This window comes from Cyclopterus lumpus, chromosome 11, assembly GCF_009769545.1.
Source record: "Cyclopterus lumpus isolate fCycLum1 chromosome 11, fCycLum1.pri, whole genome shotgun sequence".
In the NCBI taxonomy this organism is placed as follows: Eukaryota; Metazoa; Chordata; class Actinopteri; order Perciformes; family Cyclopteridae; genus Cyclopterus; species Cyclopterus lumpus.
In genome coordinates, this window is record NC_046976.1 from 22,224,090 (window position 1) to 22,239,089 (window position 15,000).

Below are 15,000 nucleotides of genomic sequence, written 5' to 3' on the forward strand. Positions count from 1 at the left end.
TGAGAACTGGATCATTTTTTTCTTTTTTTGACATTAAGACATTATGAAGATTCGTCTCTTATGTATAAAAACGGACGAGCGCCGTCACGGCTACGCGGTTTCTGTCCAGTCGGAGCATAACGAGGACTCGCCAACGCACTGGTGGTATTTCAGCTCCGTGAACCAAGCGAAGCCTTTGCCACAGACGCTGCAGCTGTACTGGTTCTCCACCGTGTGGACGGCCATGTGGGACTGCATGCTGGCCTTGTGCGCATACTTCTTACCACAAACTGGGCACGGGAACGGCTTCTCCCTGGTGTGGGTTCTCATGTGGATCTCCAGGTGGGATTTGTAAAGACACTTCAGGCCGCAGACGGAGCAGAAGAAGGCCTTCTCCCCCGTGTGGTACTTCATGTGGTTCTTCAGATTGTAGTCGTGGTGAAATCTTTTCCCGCACTCGGTGCAGCTGTACGGTTTCGTGACGATGTATCTCGTTTCACATTCGGGAACTTCGTTACTGTTCAGAGAGTTTAGACTCGACTTCCTGTTGTCTTTCCAGAAGTCACTGTCAACGCTGTCGTCGCTGTCGGGTTCAAGACACTCGGACATTCCGACATCTTTGTTGACAGAATGACATCCCATAATAGCGTCAGAGACTTGATTATGTTTCAGAGAGTTTAAAACTGACTGAGGTTCTCTGGTCTCCTTCCAAAAATCACTATCAACACTGTCATTAGTATCTGGTTCTGGATCTGACTTCCTGTCTGGTTCTGGATCTGACTTCCTGTCTGGTTCTGGATCTGACTTCCTGTCTGGTTCTAGATGTCTATCTGGGTTCCTGTCTGGTTCTGGTCCTCCACAGTCCTCTCCATCAGCTTCTGTTTCCATCTGTTCAGTTTGTCTTTGATGAAGATGAGAGGACTGAGCTTCCTCTTCATCATCTTCACTCTTCACAGTAGTGAATGAGAACCTGATACCAGCCTCCTCCAGACCTTGAAGCTGCTCTCCCTCCTGACTGGTCCAGAGTTCCTCCTGTTCCTCTTTAATGTGTGGGGGCACTGGGTCCTCCTGGTCCCCTTTAATGTGTGGGGGGTCTGGGTCCTCCTGGTCCTCTTTAATGTGTGGGGGCTCTGGGTCCTCCTGGTCCCCTTTAATGTGTGGGGGCTCTGGGTCCTCCTGGTCCTCTTTAATGTGTGGGGGCTCTGGGTCCTCCTGGTCCCCTTTAATGTGTGGGGGCTCTGGGTCCTCCTGGTCCTCTTTAATGTGTGGGGGCTCTGGGTCCTCCTGGTCCTCCATGTGTGGGGGCTCTGGGTCCATGTGCCCGCTAAGACTTCCTCCTTCTGTGGACAGTTCCCCTCCTGTATGACTTCTTCTGTGGTGGTTGGTAAATGTTTCATCGCTCAGAGAGTTTAAACCCGACAGACGTCCACAGCTCTCTTCCCAAAAATCACTGTCGGCACTGTCATCAGTCTCAGGTTCAGAAAAGTCTTGAGTTTTGTCATCAGGTCCCGAGTTCCTGTCTGGTTCTGGTCCTCCACAGTCCTCTCCATCAGCTTCTGTTTCCATGTGTTCAGTTGAGCTGCTGGCTGGAGGTTCTGCCTCTCGGTTCTCCTCAGTGTGATGAAGCTGTGAGGACCGATGACCGACACATATATGATATTTCAGTTGATAATGCCAACTGAATCTTTGGTCACAATATCTGCAGCTGTAGACTTTGTCCCTCGAGTGGACTTCCAGGTGTTTTTCCAGATGTCTTCTCCAAGCAAATTCTTTTCCACAAACGGTGCAACTAAACTGCGTTTGTCTGGCGTGGATCCTCATGTGTTGAACTAAAGACTCGCTGTCGCTGCATCCCGTGTTGCACAGAGAGCAGCGGAAAGGTTTCTCCCCCGAGTGACACGTCATGTGTGACTGTAAACTTTCACGCTCGGCAAACGTTCTCCCGCAAACCGAGCAGCCAAACGGTTTCAACCCTGTGTGAAGTCTCACGGGAACCTGCAGCTGGTGCTTCGGGTTCAACCCGCCGCCGCTCTGAGGGATGCCGACCAACGCGTCGTCGTCATGGAGCTGCGAGGACTCGCCGACACACTCGTGACTTACGAGGTGCGACTCCAGAGAGAATCTCTCCTGACAAACAATGCAGCCGAGCGGCTTCTCTCCCGTATGGACAGATATGTGTCTCGACAAGTATCCTGCTGTCGCAAATCCTTTCCCACAAAACAAGCAGCGGAATGGTTTCTCCTCTGTGGGAGGGCCCTTGTGTGTCAGCAGAGTGAGACGGTCTTCAGATCTTTCCTGACACTCAGAGGAGCTGAACGGTTTCATGTCAGTGTTAAGTCCTGTATCTCTGACAGAGACCTCCTCACCGTTCAGATGCTTTGGACCTGATGGAGGTGGATCCCCATCCACTCTGTCATCAGTCTTGGGTTCACTTTCAGTCGTGTCATCAGAGCAGCTGAATGGTTTCTTGCTATTAAGTCCATCATTTACAGAGACCTTTTTATTTCTCTGGTAAGTAAACCCTGACTGATGTTTCCTGGTCTCTTTCCAAAACTCAACGTCAACACTGTCGTCAGGTTCAGAATACGGTTCAGTCTCTTTATCTGGTTCTGCATGTAAGTTCCTGTCTGGTTCTCCACAGTCTTCTCCATTAAAGCCAGTTCCTCTAAACTGTGACAACTCACCAAGACATTTGTGTTTTTTTATCTGAAAATGCCAAAAGAATCTTCTGCCACACACAGTGCAGCTGAAGGGTTTCACCCCCGAATGAACCGCCATGTGTTGCGACATAATTCCCCTCTGAGAAAATCTTTTACCGCAAACAGAGCAGCTGAAGGGTTTCTCTCCGGTGTGGGTTCTCATGTGTATCTCCAGATGTGAACTAAACTGGCGTTTCTGACCACAAATGGAGCAGGTGAACAGTTTCTTTCCTTTGTGCATCCTCATGTGGGTCACCAGGAGGTAATTGTTGGGAAACATCACGTCACATTCAGAGCAGCTCAGCGGTTTGTGGCGCTCGTCTTCTTGGCCTCTGTGGCGCCGCGAGTACTCACCGACACACTTATGGACTTTGAGCTGCGACGTGGCCCTGAACCTTTTGTTACAAACACCGCAGCTGAACGGTTTCACTCCTGTGTGCGTTGCCATGTGGGACGTCACGGCGCCTTTGTGTCGAAAGCTTTTACCACAAATGGAGCAACTGAACGGTTTCTCTCCCGTGTGGATTTTCAAGTGGTAGTCCAGACCTGCTTTCTGGGTGAACCTTTTACTGCACACGGAGCAACTGAACGGTTTCACTCCTGTGTGAGTCCTCATGTGTATGTTCAGATTTCCCCTCTGTTTAAATGTTTTAGCGCACACAGAGCAGTGAAACAGTTTTCTTTCAGGATCCGTCCAGTCTTCTTCAGGCTCAGATTCAGATGAGTCTGAAGTCTCAGTATCAGGTTCTAGACGTCTATGTGGATCTGACTTCCTGTCTGGTTCTGGTCCTCCACAGTCCTCTCCATCACCTTCTGTTTCCATGTCTTCAGTTAGTCTGTGATGAAGATGAGAGGACTGAGCTTCCTCTTCACTCTTCAGAGGAGTGAATGAGAACCTGATACCAGCCTCCTCCAGACCGTGAAGCTGCTCTCCCTCCTGACTGATCCAGAGTTCCTCCTGTTCCTCTTTAATGTGTGGGGGCACTGGGTCCTCCTGGTCCTCTTTAATGTGTGGGGGCTCTGGGTCCTCCTGGTCCAGACTGGAGCTCCAGTCCTGCTGCTCAGGAGGACCCTCTTCTTGAACCACCAACCGCTGCTGGACGTCTGCAGGAAACAGGAAACCCATAATATGTTATATATCATTCAGGGAAAACCAGGAGTTGATGTCAAGCTTCAAATGTTGATTTTGTTTCATCGTCATTATGATTTTGTTTCATCGTCAGGTCTTTCATTGGGTCTAACAACGTAAAGCATTGATTGCCTCGCATGTTATTTAACTAGTCTCATCAGAAAGTGGCCTGGCCTTGCAGGGCTCAGTCCTGTGAGAAGGAACTATTCGCCTCCTTGATAGTTCAGCACCAATTAGAAGTTATGATGATGCCTACGAACCTGTGACGAAATCTGTCTATGTAAGGGCCGGACTTCCGGTTCTAGAGACAGAGTTAGCTAACTGCCCGTTAGCTCAGACGGTCAGTTTAGGTTATTAAGGCGGGTTTTTTAGGGTGGGTTTTGTAGATCTTGGTGAGTTTAACGAGACCTAAAATCCATCAGGACACAAAAGTGTGCTGAGAATTCCTCGAAAGGTTCTCGACCAGACTACATCTCTGTGGGGCATTAAAAGGGGAATAAAGGGGGAAATCATAGAGACGGTACTACGAGGTGAGGAAATAAAACCATATTTGTGAACTGGTCTTATAAGCCCCAGCGATCGAGCGCTGAAGCCCTCTGGTTCAGTAGGAGCTTCTTGTTCGAGTTCATTGTATTGAAGCCTTTCTCCTGGCCTCAGAGGATACGTGTTAACAAATAAAATAAACTGTGGCCGGTTGAAAAGCATCTGAAAAGATGGAGCAGGGAGAAAAAGAGAAGAGGCCAAGAGTGTGTGTGCGTCATTTGCTGTGACCTTGGGTGTGTTGATTTAACTGAGAGAGAACGATGTTATAACAAGAGGTAGATTGATAATCATGACTATAGACTTACGTGATTAATCAAATAGATGGAATATAAATCTTGAGCTCAAAAGGTAGATTAAAATATTTTTTAAAAGAATAAAAATGGTTCTGGAAGTTATTATGTAACACTATATATATAGTTATATATATATATATATATATATATATATGTCCGCTGGGATAGGCTCCAGCGCCCCCGCGACCCTAATGAGGATAAGCGGTATTGAAAATGGATGGATGGATGGATATATAGTTATATAAATCTGTGAGGGAAAGCACAAGGGTATCCAATAACGTGATAAAGAATAACGGGGGTGAGGGGGTACTGCACTCCTAGAGGTAGGAGCACTCATACCCCAGTGGGCAGATAAGGTACTGCAGGGTTAACCCTTTGACACTTTTATCAAGTTTAGTCCTTAAAATGATAAGGTTATTATTGTAGGAGATTTTAATATTCATGTGGATATTGATAATAATTGCCTTAGTGCTGCATTTATCTCATTGTTGGACTCGATTGGCTTCTGTCAGAGTACAGAAACCCACTCACTGCTTTGGCCACACCCTCCACCTTGTTCTTACATATGGCATTGACATTGAGCATTTGGAGGTCTTCCCACAGAACCCTCTTCTGTCAGACCATTACCTCATACCTTTTGAGTTTATACTCCCGGAGTATACACCGTTAGTCAAAAGTTTCTACACCAGATGTCTAACTGACAGTGCTGTAGCTACATTTAAAGAAGAGATTCCTTCTGCATTTGATTCAATACCACGTCTCAATGTGACGGAGGACTCCTGTGCTAACTTTAGTCCGTCCCAGATTGATCATCTTGTCGATAGTGCTACAGGCTCACTGAGAATGACACTAGACTCGATAGCCCCACTGAAGAAGAAGACAGTGAGGCAAAGGAGGTTTGCTCCCTGGTAGAACCCTCAGACCCGCGACCTAAAGCAAACTTCACGAAAGCTTTAAAGCATATGGCGTTCCACCAATCTGGAAGAATCACGCTTAGTTTGGAGAGATAGTCTTAAAACATATAAAAAGGCTCTCCGTAATGCCAGAGCAGCCTATTACTCATCAGTAATAGAGAAAAATAAGAACAACCCCAGGGTTCTCTTTAGCACTGTAGCCAGGCTGACAGAGAGTCACAGCTCTGTGGAGCCGTGTATTCCTATAGACCTCAGTAGTAATGACTTCATGAACTTCTTTAATGAAAAGATTTGAACTATTAGAGGCAAGATTGATGATCTCTTGCCCTCAACTACTGCCGATCTGTCTTCAAGAGGAGTGGCCTTGGAAACGGCTGTATGCCCTGGTGTATATTTGGATAGCTTTTCTCCCATTAACCTAGACCAATTGTCCTCAACGGTTTCCACTTCTAAACCGTCTACCTGTCTCTTAGACCCCATCCCAACGAGGCTGCTTAAAGACGTGTTGCCTTTAATTGGCACCTCTCTGCTGGATATTGTTAATGTGTCTTTGCTAACAGGCCATGTTCCACATTCCTTCAAAGTAGCTGTAATTAAACCTCTCCTGAAGAAGCCCACTCTTAATCCAGAGGTGTTGGCTAACTACAGACCGATCTCTAACCTTCCCTTCCTCTCTAAGATCCTTGAGAAAGTAGTCGCTAATCAGTTGTGTGACTTTCTACATCAGAATAGTTTATTTGAGGAGTTTCAGTCAGGATTTAGAAAACAGCACAGCACAGAGACAGCACTGGTGAAAATTACAAATGACCTCCTAATTGCATCAGATAAAGGACTCATCTCTGTACTGGTCTTGTTAGACCTTAGTGCTGATAAAGGACTCATCTCTGTACTGGTCTTGTTAGACCTTAGTGCTGATAAAGGACTCATCTCCGTACTGGTCTTGTTAGACCTTAGTGCTGATAAAGGACTCATCTCTGTACTGGTCTTGTTAGACCTTAGTGCTGATAAAGGACTCATCTCTGTACTGGTCTTGTTAGACCTTAGTGCTGATAAAGGACTCATCTCCGTACTGGTCTTGTTAGACCTTAGTGCTGCGTTCGACACCATTGATCATGACATCCTATTACAGAGACTGGATCAGTCGATTGGCATTTCAGGTACCGCACTAAGTTGGTTTAAATCCTATTTATCAGATCGATCTCAGTTTGTATTTGTAAACGATGAAGCCTCAATGACCACCAACGTTAATCACGGAGTTCCACAAGGTTCTGTGCTTGGACCAATTTTATTTACCTTATATATGCTTCCTTTGGGCAACATTATCAGGAAACACTGCATAAACTTTCATTGCTATGCAGACGATACTCAATTATATCTATGGATCAAACCAGAGGAGACCAACCAGCTCGCTAAAATTCAAGAATGTCTTAAAGACATAAAAACATGGATGACCTGCAACTTCCTGATGTTAAACTCAGACAAAACTGAAGTTATTTTACTGGGCCCTGAACACCTCAGAGATCAATTATCTGGTGATGTGGTTTCTGTAGATGGCATTGCCCTGGCATCCAACACCATGTAAAGAATCTCTAGTTATCTTTTACCCAGACTTGTCCTTTAACTCCCACGTTAAGCAAATCTCAAGGATTGCATTTTTTCATCTACGTAACATTTCAAAAATCAGGCACATCTTGTCTCAAAAAGATGCAGAAAAGCTGGTTCACGCGTTTGTTACTTCCAGACTAGATTACTGCAACTCCTTATTATCAGGCTGCTCTAATAAGTCTCTTAAATCCCTCCAGTTGATCCAGAATGCTGCAGCTCGAGTACTCACAAAAACTAAGAAAAGAGATCACATGACTCCTGTATTAGCTGCTCTGCACTGGCTCCCTGTAAAATCAAGAATCACATTTAAAATTCTTCTCCTCACCTACAAAGCCTTGATTGGTGATGCACCATCATATCTTAAGGAGCTTGTAGTACCATATTGCCCCACTAGAGAGCTGTTCACTAAATGTGGGGCTACTTGTGGTTCCTAGAGTCCTAAAAAGTAGGATGGGAGCCAGAGCCTTCAGTTATCAAGCTCCTCTTTTATGGAACCAGCTTCCACTTTCAGTCCTGGAGGCAGACACAGTCACCTCATTCAAGAATAGACTTAAGACTTTCCTCTTTAATAGTGCTTATAGTTAGGGCTGAATCAGGTTTGCCCTGGTCCAGCCCCTTGATATGCTGCTATAGGCTTATAGGCTGCTGGGGGATGTTTTAGGATACACTGAGCACCTATCTCCTCTTCTCTCTCTCCTTATGGATGAATTTACATCTCTCCATTGCACCTTATTAACTCTGCTTCCTCCCCGGAGTCGTTGTGACTTCATGTCCTGGAGGTGTCTGATGCTGGTGAGCCGGCCTCCCATTGGCCCTGCTGATGCCCCGCCCCCCCTCCTCTCTACCTCCTTCTGTTTCATGGATTGGAGTCATGTAATGTGTTTATGTGTCTATGTAATGCTGTTCATTCTGTCCACATGACATCTATTCTTCTGTCCATCCAGGGAGAGGGATCCTCCTCTGTTGCTCTCCTGAAGGTTTCTTCCCTTTTTTCCCTGTCAAAGGTTATTTTTGGGGAGTTTTTCCTGATCCGATGTGAGGTCAAAGGTCAGGGATGTCGTATGTGTACAGATTGTAAAGCCCTCTGAGGGGAGTTTGTGATTTGTGATATTGGGCTATACAAAATAAACTGAATTGAACTGAAAACTATTGTGTGGCCAAGTTTAGGTATTACAACGACGAGATTAGTATACACCTGATCCTCAACAGGCTGACACATACTTTAGCAACCAAACTGACGCTGACATACACCATTGAAACACACAGATAGGGAATAATAATAATAATAATAATAATGAATAGGTGGTAAGAAAAAGAATAAAATACTGATTAAGGAGAATAAAAGATGTTTTAGCTAAGATCAGGGTACACTCTCATACACCATCAGAACAGTAAATGAAGGCACAATAATCATACATTCTCAGTTTGAACATTTTAATTTTTCATTATTATTATTTTTTAATTAATTGTTGTTGTTTTCATTTTTTATTCTTTATTCTAAATTTTGCATTTTTCTAAAGAAAAAAAAATTTTGAAAAAGAAAAAAAAACGAGCATAACTAGTTTTTCAGCCGCAAACAAACGTCCCTAAACAGTTCAGACATCGGGAAAACTAAAACGGTTTGATATGTCAGGGCTTATGGTGGTGCGCCCACTGGACGATGAAGGAGGAGCAGCCTATTGAGGCAGCATCAGAGAGTTGTGGAACAACAAACTAGGGGAAGACTTCCTCAAGGATAAAAGGACTGAAAGGTCAATAGAAGCATTGGTGCCCGAGACCGTAAAGCTGAAAGGAACAGTAGTGCTACCAGATATGAACCTCTATGACTGGAAAGCTCAGGTGGAACTCCAAGCAGATAAACACAAAGAGCAGGGAAAGGGTGAACCTGACCAAAACAGAAGCTCAGCAAATGTCACAAACCTCTGTGCAGCAGATACCAGCACAAACACCAGGACCTTACGTCTCGTATAGTCCGCATCCAGCACCTTTGCCAGATCCATATGCAATGATCTATCAACAGCCACAACAAGCCGCGTTTGGACCACCTCAAGCCCAGGTCCCTCAACCTTATGTCCCGCAGCAGGCGGGTCAGCAGCTCGTAACTGTGGTCAGGCTGTGGCTTATCTGCCACAGGGTTAGCGGTCTCAGTCAGGACCTCCTCAGTACTCCCATAATGTCTATCCCCGCCCCAACAAGCACCCAACGCATAGACACAGCCACAAGGCAATAGTGGTCCGTGGCACCAGGCCCCAGACCAGACACCATGTTATAGGGGTGCCCAGATCCAAAGGCTGATGGCGACCTGTATCCACCCAGCAAAAATGTGCCAACCACACTACAGCAGTCACCAGATGATTCAACTGGGGACTAAAGAGACACTTGGAAAAGAAGCGGAGGTCTGGGGGGACAGAGTGGATGATTATGACATCACACCTCTGCATGACACCATCCAGCAATGGGGACCTTGGTTCAAGGTCCTGCATCCTCGCCACCAGGGGCCCCAACAACACTGTACCTTTAACTACTCCCTGATACAAGAAGAACATCATGAGATCCTGTGGGAAGGCCTGGACCATGAGAGTGAGGTTCATGGAAACCCAACTGTGAAGGCTCGGGAAGTCTGCAGGGAAGCAAGGAGGAGCAGCTGTAGAGTTGACACCTCAGCCCCACACACCACAGTGTTGGTCCAGAGGGGGCGGAGCAAAGAACATGGGCCCAATGGTGAAAGCAGGGATTGAGGCCACGGACTGGGTGCCCATACAGAATAAAAACATGCTAGGCCCCATCTGAGAACATGTACAGAAGTGCACACACATGGGAGGTCCAGTTAGTCCCAGACACACATGCTTAGCCCACACATGGTAGAGAAAACACTGATCATGGGGACACTGAAAACCAGACTAGGCTTATTTCCAGACACCTTTTGGACAAAGGGGGGAGCTGATGTGGGACTGATTCCGATGGCTCCCGTTGAGATGGAGTTGAAACCAGGGACGGTTCCAATTCATCGTCACCAGTATAAGACGATAAAAAGGCCGTTGAAAGCAGGTGTACTGGAGAGGACGAGGTCCCCTGGAATACGCCTATTAGTCCGGTCCCTAAACCTGGAAAACCAGACTACAGAACGGTCCTTGCTCTGAGGCCAATAAAGAAGGTTGTAGTACCGACTCCCTATGACACCCCTAACCCATACACAGTGTTGTGGGTCCAGACAAGACATGGTTCTCCTGCTTTGATTTGGCAAATGCATTTTTCCTTGATGTTGATGAAAAGGATGGATTTATGACTTCAAAAGGGGGATTGGAGTAATTAAAAATGTGTTTGGAACAGAGAGAGGAAGACGAACGAGGGCCTCAGACGGCCTGAACAAGGTCCACTCAGGCAGAGACACCCCCCGGAACGATTGGTTGAATAATATGGTCGTAAGTGGAAAGGCGTAATGATATCTGTGTTCCCTTCCATCGTCATGGCCTCATGTGGATGCTGCTGCATCCCCTGTATCAGACAGTTATGATACATTGGTTATGCCTGAAGTGGATCACCACAGCACTCCAAACGGCCCCCGACATATCAAATGGTTCTGTTAGAGGAGCTACAGCTGTTGGAGGGTTTGGTAAGATTCAACATCACTGGATCCGAAGAAGAGACCGAGTTAGACAAATCATTTCTGTACACATAACTCGCTAATGTTTGACCATATCACACACACGCGCACACACACACACACACACACACACACACGTAGAAGGCGTGACACTTTGGTGAGAGGGTGATGTTATCCTGTCTTTGTGTCATACTATGGTCTCAGAGGAGTATCCAGTAGAATGAGAGGGTTACACATACCTGGAGACAACGGTCCTCTAGTACCAGGGTGGATGAAGATCCTGGATATCGGTGGGTTAGCTTAGCTGTTTATAATTTATGAACTGATGTTTTTAGGGTGTAATAGATTTCCACTCTGTTAAGAGGACACAAGGACACAAGAGAAGATGACAAGAGGACAGAAGGACACAAGAGAAGATGACAAGAGGACAGAAGGACACAAGAGAAGATGACAAGAGGACAAGGACACAAGAGAAGATGACAAGTAGAGGAAAAATATAGTTGAAGTTTAATAAGAAAATCTGATCCTTTTAGGGTTTGGCTACTTCACTGAACGTAGGAAAGTGAAGAACTTCTTCCTTCTCAGTATTATCATATTGTGTTATATATGAAGGCATTGCAGGTGTTGGTTTTTATTCACGCTGTCCTTCACATTTCAATGTGTTGGAGTTTATATACTGGAGAATTTCTACTTTCACATAAATACATTCACAGAGTACATAAATACTCCAGTACAAGTACCTGAGGTGAGTTCTGCAGCAGAGTACATAAATACTCCAGTACAAGTACCTGAGGTGAGTTCTGCAGCAGAGTACATAAATACTCCAGTACAAGTACCTGAGGTGAGTTCTGCAGCAGAGTACATAAATACTCCAGTACAAGTACCTGAGGTGAGTTCTGCAGCAGAGTACATAAATACTCCAGTACTAGTACCTGAGGTGAGTTCTGCAGCAGAGTACATGGACTCCGGTACTCGGCTCCAGAGTTCTCTCAGAGAACATGAAAACCTACAAAAAGCCTCCTGGTCACAAGAAACGATCCTCAACACCAGGAACAGCTGTTAGCAGCTAACGCTAACTCTAGCTGGAGCTAGCGTTCCCTGCTAACAGCTGGAGCTAGTGTTCCCTGCTAACAGCTGGAGCTAGTGTTCCCTGCTAGCGGCTAGCTGCCTGAGCTAGTGCTCGCTGCTAACAGCTGGAGCTAGCATTCCCTGCTAACATCTGGAGCTAGCGGCTAGCTTCTGGAGCTAGCGTTCCCTGCTAACAGCTGGAGCTAGCGGCCGGAGCTAGTGTTCGCTGCTAACAGCTGCAGCTAGCGTTCGCTGCTAACAGCTGCAGCTAGCGTTCGCTGCTAACAGCTGCAGCTAGTGTTCGCTGCTAACAGCTATAGCTAGCGTTCCCTGCTAACAGCTGTAGCTAGCATTCGCTGCTAACAACTGAAGCTAGTGTTCGCAGCTAGTAGCTGGAGCTAGCGTTCCCTGCTAACAGCTGTAGCTAGCATTCCCTGCTAACAGCTGTAGCTAGCGTTCCCTGCTAAAAACTGGAGCTAGTGTTCACAGCTAGTAGCTGGAGCTAGCGTTCCCTGCTAACAGCTGTAGCTAGCATTCCCTGCTAACAGCTGTAGCTAGCGTTCCCTGCTAAAAACTGGAGCTAGTGTTCACAGCTAGTAGCTGGAGCTAGCGTTCCCTGCTAACAGCTGGAGCTAGTATTCACAGCTAGTAGCTGGAGCTAGCGTTCGCTGCTAACAGCTGGAGCTAGCGTTCCCTGCTAACAGCTGTAGCTAGCGTTCCCTGCTAAAAACTGGAGCTAGCGTTCCCTGCTAACAGCTGGAGCTAGTGTTCGCTGCTAAAAACTGGAGCTAATGTTCACAGCTAGTAGCTGGAGCTAGCGTTCCCTGCTAACAACTGGAGCTAGTGTTCGCTGCTAACAACTGGAGCTAGCGTTCCCTGCTAACAACTGGAGCTAGCGTTCCCTGCTAACAACTGGAGCTAGCGTTCCCTGCTAACAACTGGAGCTAGTGTTCGCTGCTAACAACTGGAGCTAGCGTTCCCTGCTAACAACTGGAGCTAGCGTTCCCTGCTAACAACTGGAGCTAGCGTTCGCTGCTAACAACTGGAGCTAGCGTTCGCTGCTAACAGCTGGAGCTAGTGTTCGCAGCTAGTAGCTGGAGCTAGCGTTCGCTGCTAACAACTGGAGCTAGCGTTCGCTGCTAACAACTGGAGCTAGCGTTAGCTTAGCAGCACATTTCCAGCAGCAGGAAGAAAACCAACCTGCTTCTCTCCGCAGCTCCATGTCGGCCTTTAAAACAACATCCAGCACTTTGCTCCTTTTCATATCCGGATGTCTCCAAACGTCCAATCAGAGGTCCGCGAGCCGCCGTCTGGATTCATGTTGAGCATCCTGCAATGTGGACATGTTCTACAGATGGAGTCGAAGAAGACTAAAGAAAAGTACGCCGTGTTTGTGTCTTCATTTCCACTTAGCTGACTTGCTAAGTGTGCGACCCGGAAACACTCACACTACTTCCGCTACTTTGGCCTTCACAATAAAGAATACAAATAAAATACAATATACAAATTAAAAAAAGATTGCAAACTATTTTTATCTTCATAACTGCACTGTGTTAACTGTAGGTTTACGTTTGCGTTAATCTTTTAATAGATATCTAAAGGACATAGATAAACAAGCTTGAACTTTCCAACAATGGAAATGAAAAAACTGCTCTGTTACTACCGTGAGTCTCCTGCAGCACTAATGGTGGCAGCACATTCGAATCGTGGTTCTCAATGCATTCATTATTATTATTATTATTATACTGCTGGCCGTGCGCTCTCCTGCAATGCGTCCAAGCTGCTTCTCCTCAGTCAGTTTCTTCTGCAGCTGAGCCCACCCACGAAGTCTACACACAGTCTGGGTCTATAACATTATATATATATATATATATATATATATATATATATATATATATATATATATATAATCCTCCGGCCTGTATAAGACTAAATTAATCCTCTTTTAACCTGATCAGAACCTGGCAGATTCTACAGTTATTACAGATCACGGGAGGTCCGGTTACACGAGTCCCGTGAGAACAGGGATTAAGACCGGACCCTCTAGTCACAGAGGTTCTTAAGCTGGGTTTGATTGAACTGGGAGTGACTAACTCTGCTTCCTCCCCGGAGTCGTTGTGACTTCACGTCTCATAGGGTCCATTGGACCTGGAGGTGTCTGATGCTGGTGAGCCGGCCTCCCATTGGCCCTGCTGATGCGCCTGAATTGAATTGAGTCACTCTCGGGGGTCAAGACACACACAGTATACTCATGTTCACTGAGCAGAGCCTGAACGCATCACGAGAACGTTATCATTTACCTTCAGCCAGTACTCATGTTCACTGAGCAGAGCCTGAACGCATCACGAGAACGTTATCATTTACCTTCAGCTAGTACTCATGTTCGCTGAGCCTGAACGCATCATGAGAAGCATTAGATCTGTAGAGTGGTTTCTTGTTCATTGCAGCATTAGATCTGTAGAGTGGTTTCTTGTTCATTGCAGCATTAGATCTGTAGAGTGGTTTCTTGTTCATTGCATCATTAGATCTGTAGAGTGGTTTCTTGTTCATTGCAGCATTAGATCTGTAGAGTGGTTTCTTGTTCATTGCATCATTAGATCTGTAGAGTGGTTTCTTGTTCATTGCAGCATTAGATCTGTAGAGTGGTTTCTTGTTCATTGCAGCATTAGATCTGTAGAGTGGTTTCTTGTTCATTGCAGCATAGCGTTTTCCTGCTTTACACACAAAGTTTGTAAAATGTGGTTTTGAGGCTGTATAAAATACATTGATTACTCAAACCTCATTTAGGTTCTCCGTAACCTGGTAAATTATGTTATTACTGGTGTTCTAGCTTTTAGAGCAAGACACTTAGCCCTGAATTGCTCCCCGTAGCTGTTCTATGGTCAGCTAAATGTAATGTAATGAATAGTTATGTTGGTTATTTTACTGAATTTCTTCTTCTCTATTTACTAACTACATCTACTTGTTTGAACTCATCATTCTAATTATTGGTTAACGTTTAGTGTGAGTTCTGGTCAGTAATGTGTCTGTACTTCATTCTGTCCTGCAGACATCCAGCAGCTGTTGGTGGTTCAAGAAGAGGTTCCCCCTGAGCAGCGGGACTGGAGCTCCAGTCTGGACCAGGAGGACCCACACATTAAAGAGGACCACAAGGACCAGGAGGACC

The 15,000-nt window shown here is 45.9% G+C and overlaps 1 protein-coding gene across 1 annotated transcript in view; it reads right to left on the minus strand.

The window, feature by feature from the left end:
- LOC117739297 (oocyte zinc finger protein XlCOF7.1-like) overlaps positions 1 to 13,291 on the minus strand; it is a 13,654-nt gene extending 363 nt beyond the window's left edge. The window contains exons 1-2 of the mRNA XM_034545624.1: positions 13,035 to 13,291; positions 1 to 3,782 (exon numbers count right to left, since the gene is read on the minus strand). The exon at positions 1 to 3,782 is cut by the window's left edge and continues 363 nt beyond it. Coding sequence (XP_034401515.1) covers positions 91 to 3,782; positions 13,035 to 13,098 — 3,756 coding nt within the window. The 5' untranslated portion in view covers positions 13,099 to 13,291 and the 3' untranslated portion in view covers positions 1 to 90. The remainder of the gene's footprint in view (positions 3,783 to 13,034) is intronic.
- Between the last annotated feature and the right edge of the window lie 1,709 nt (positions 13,292 to 15,000).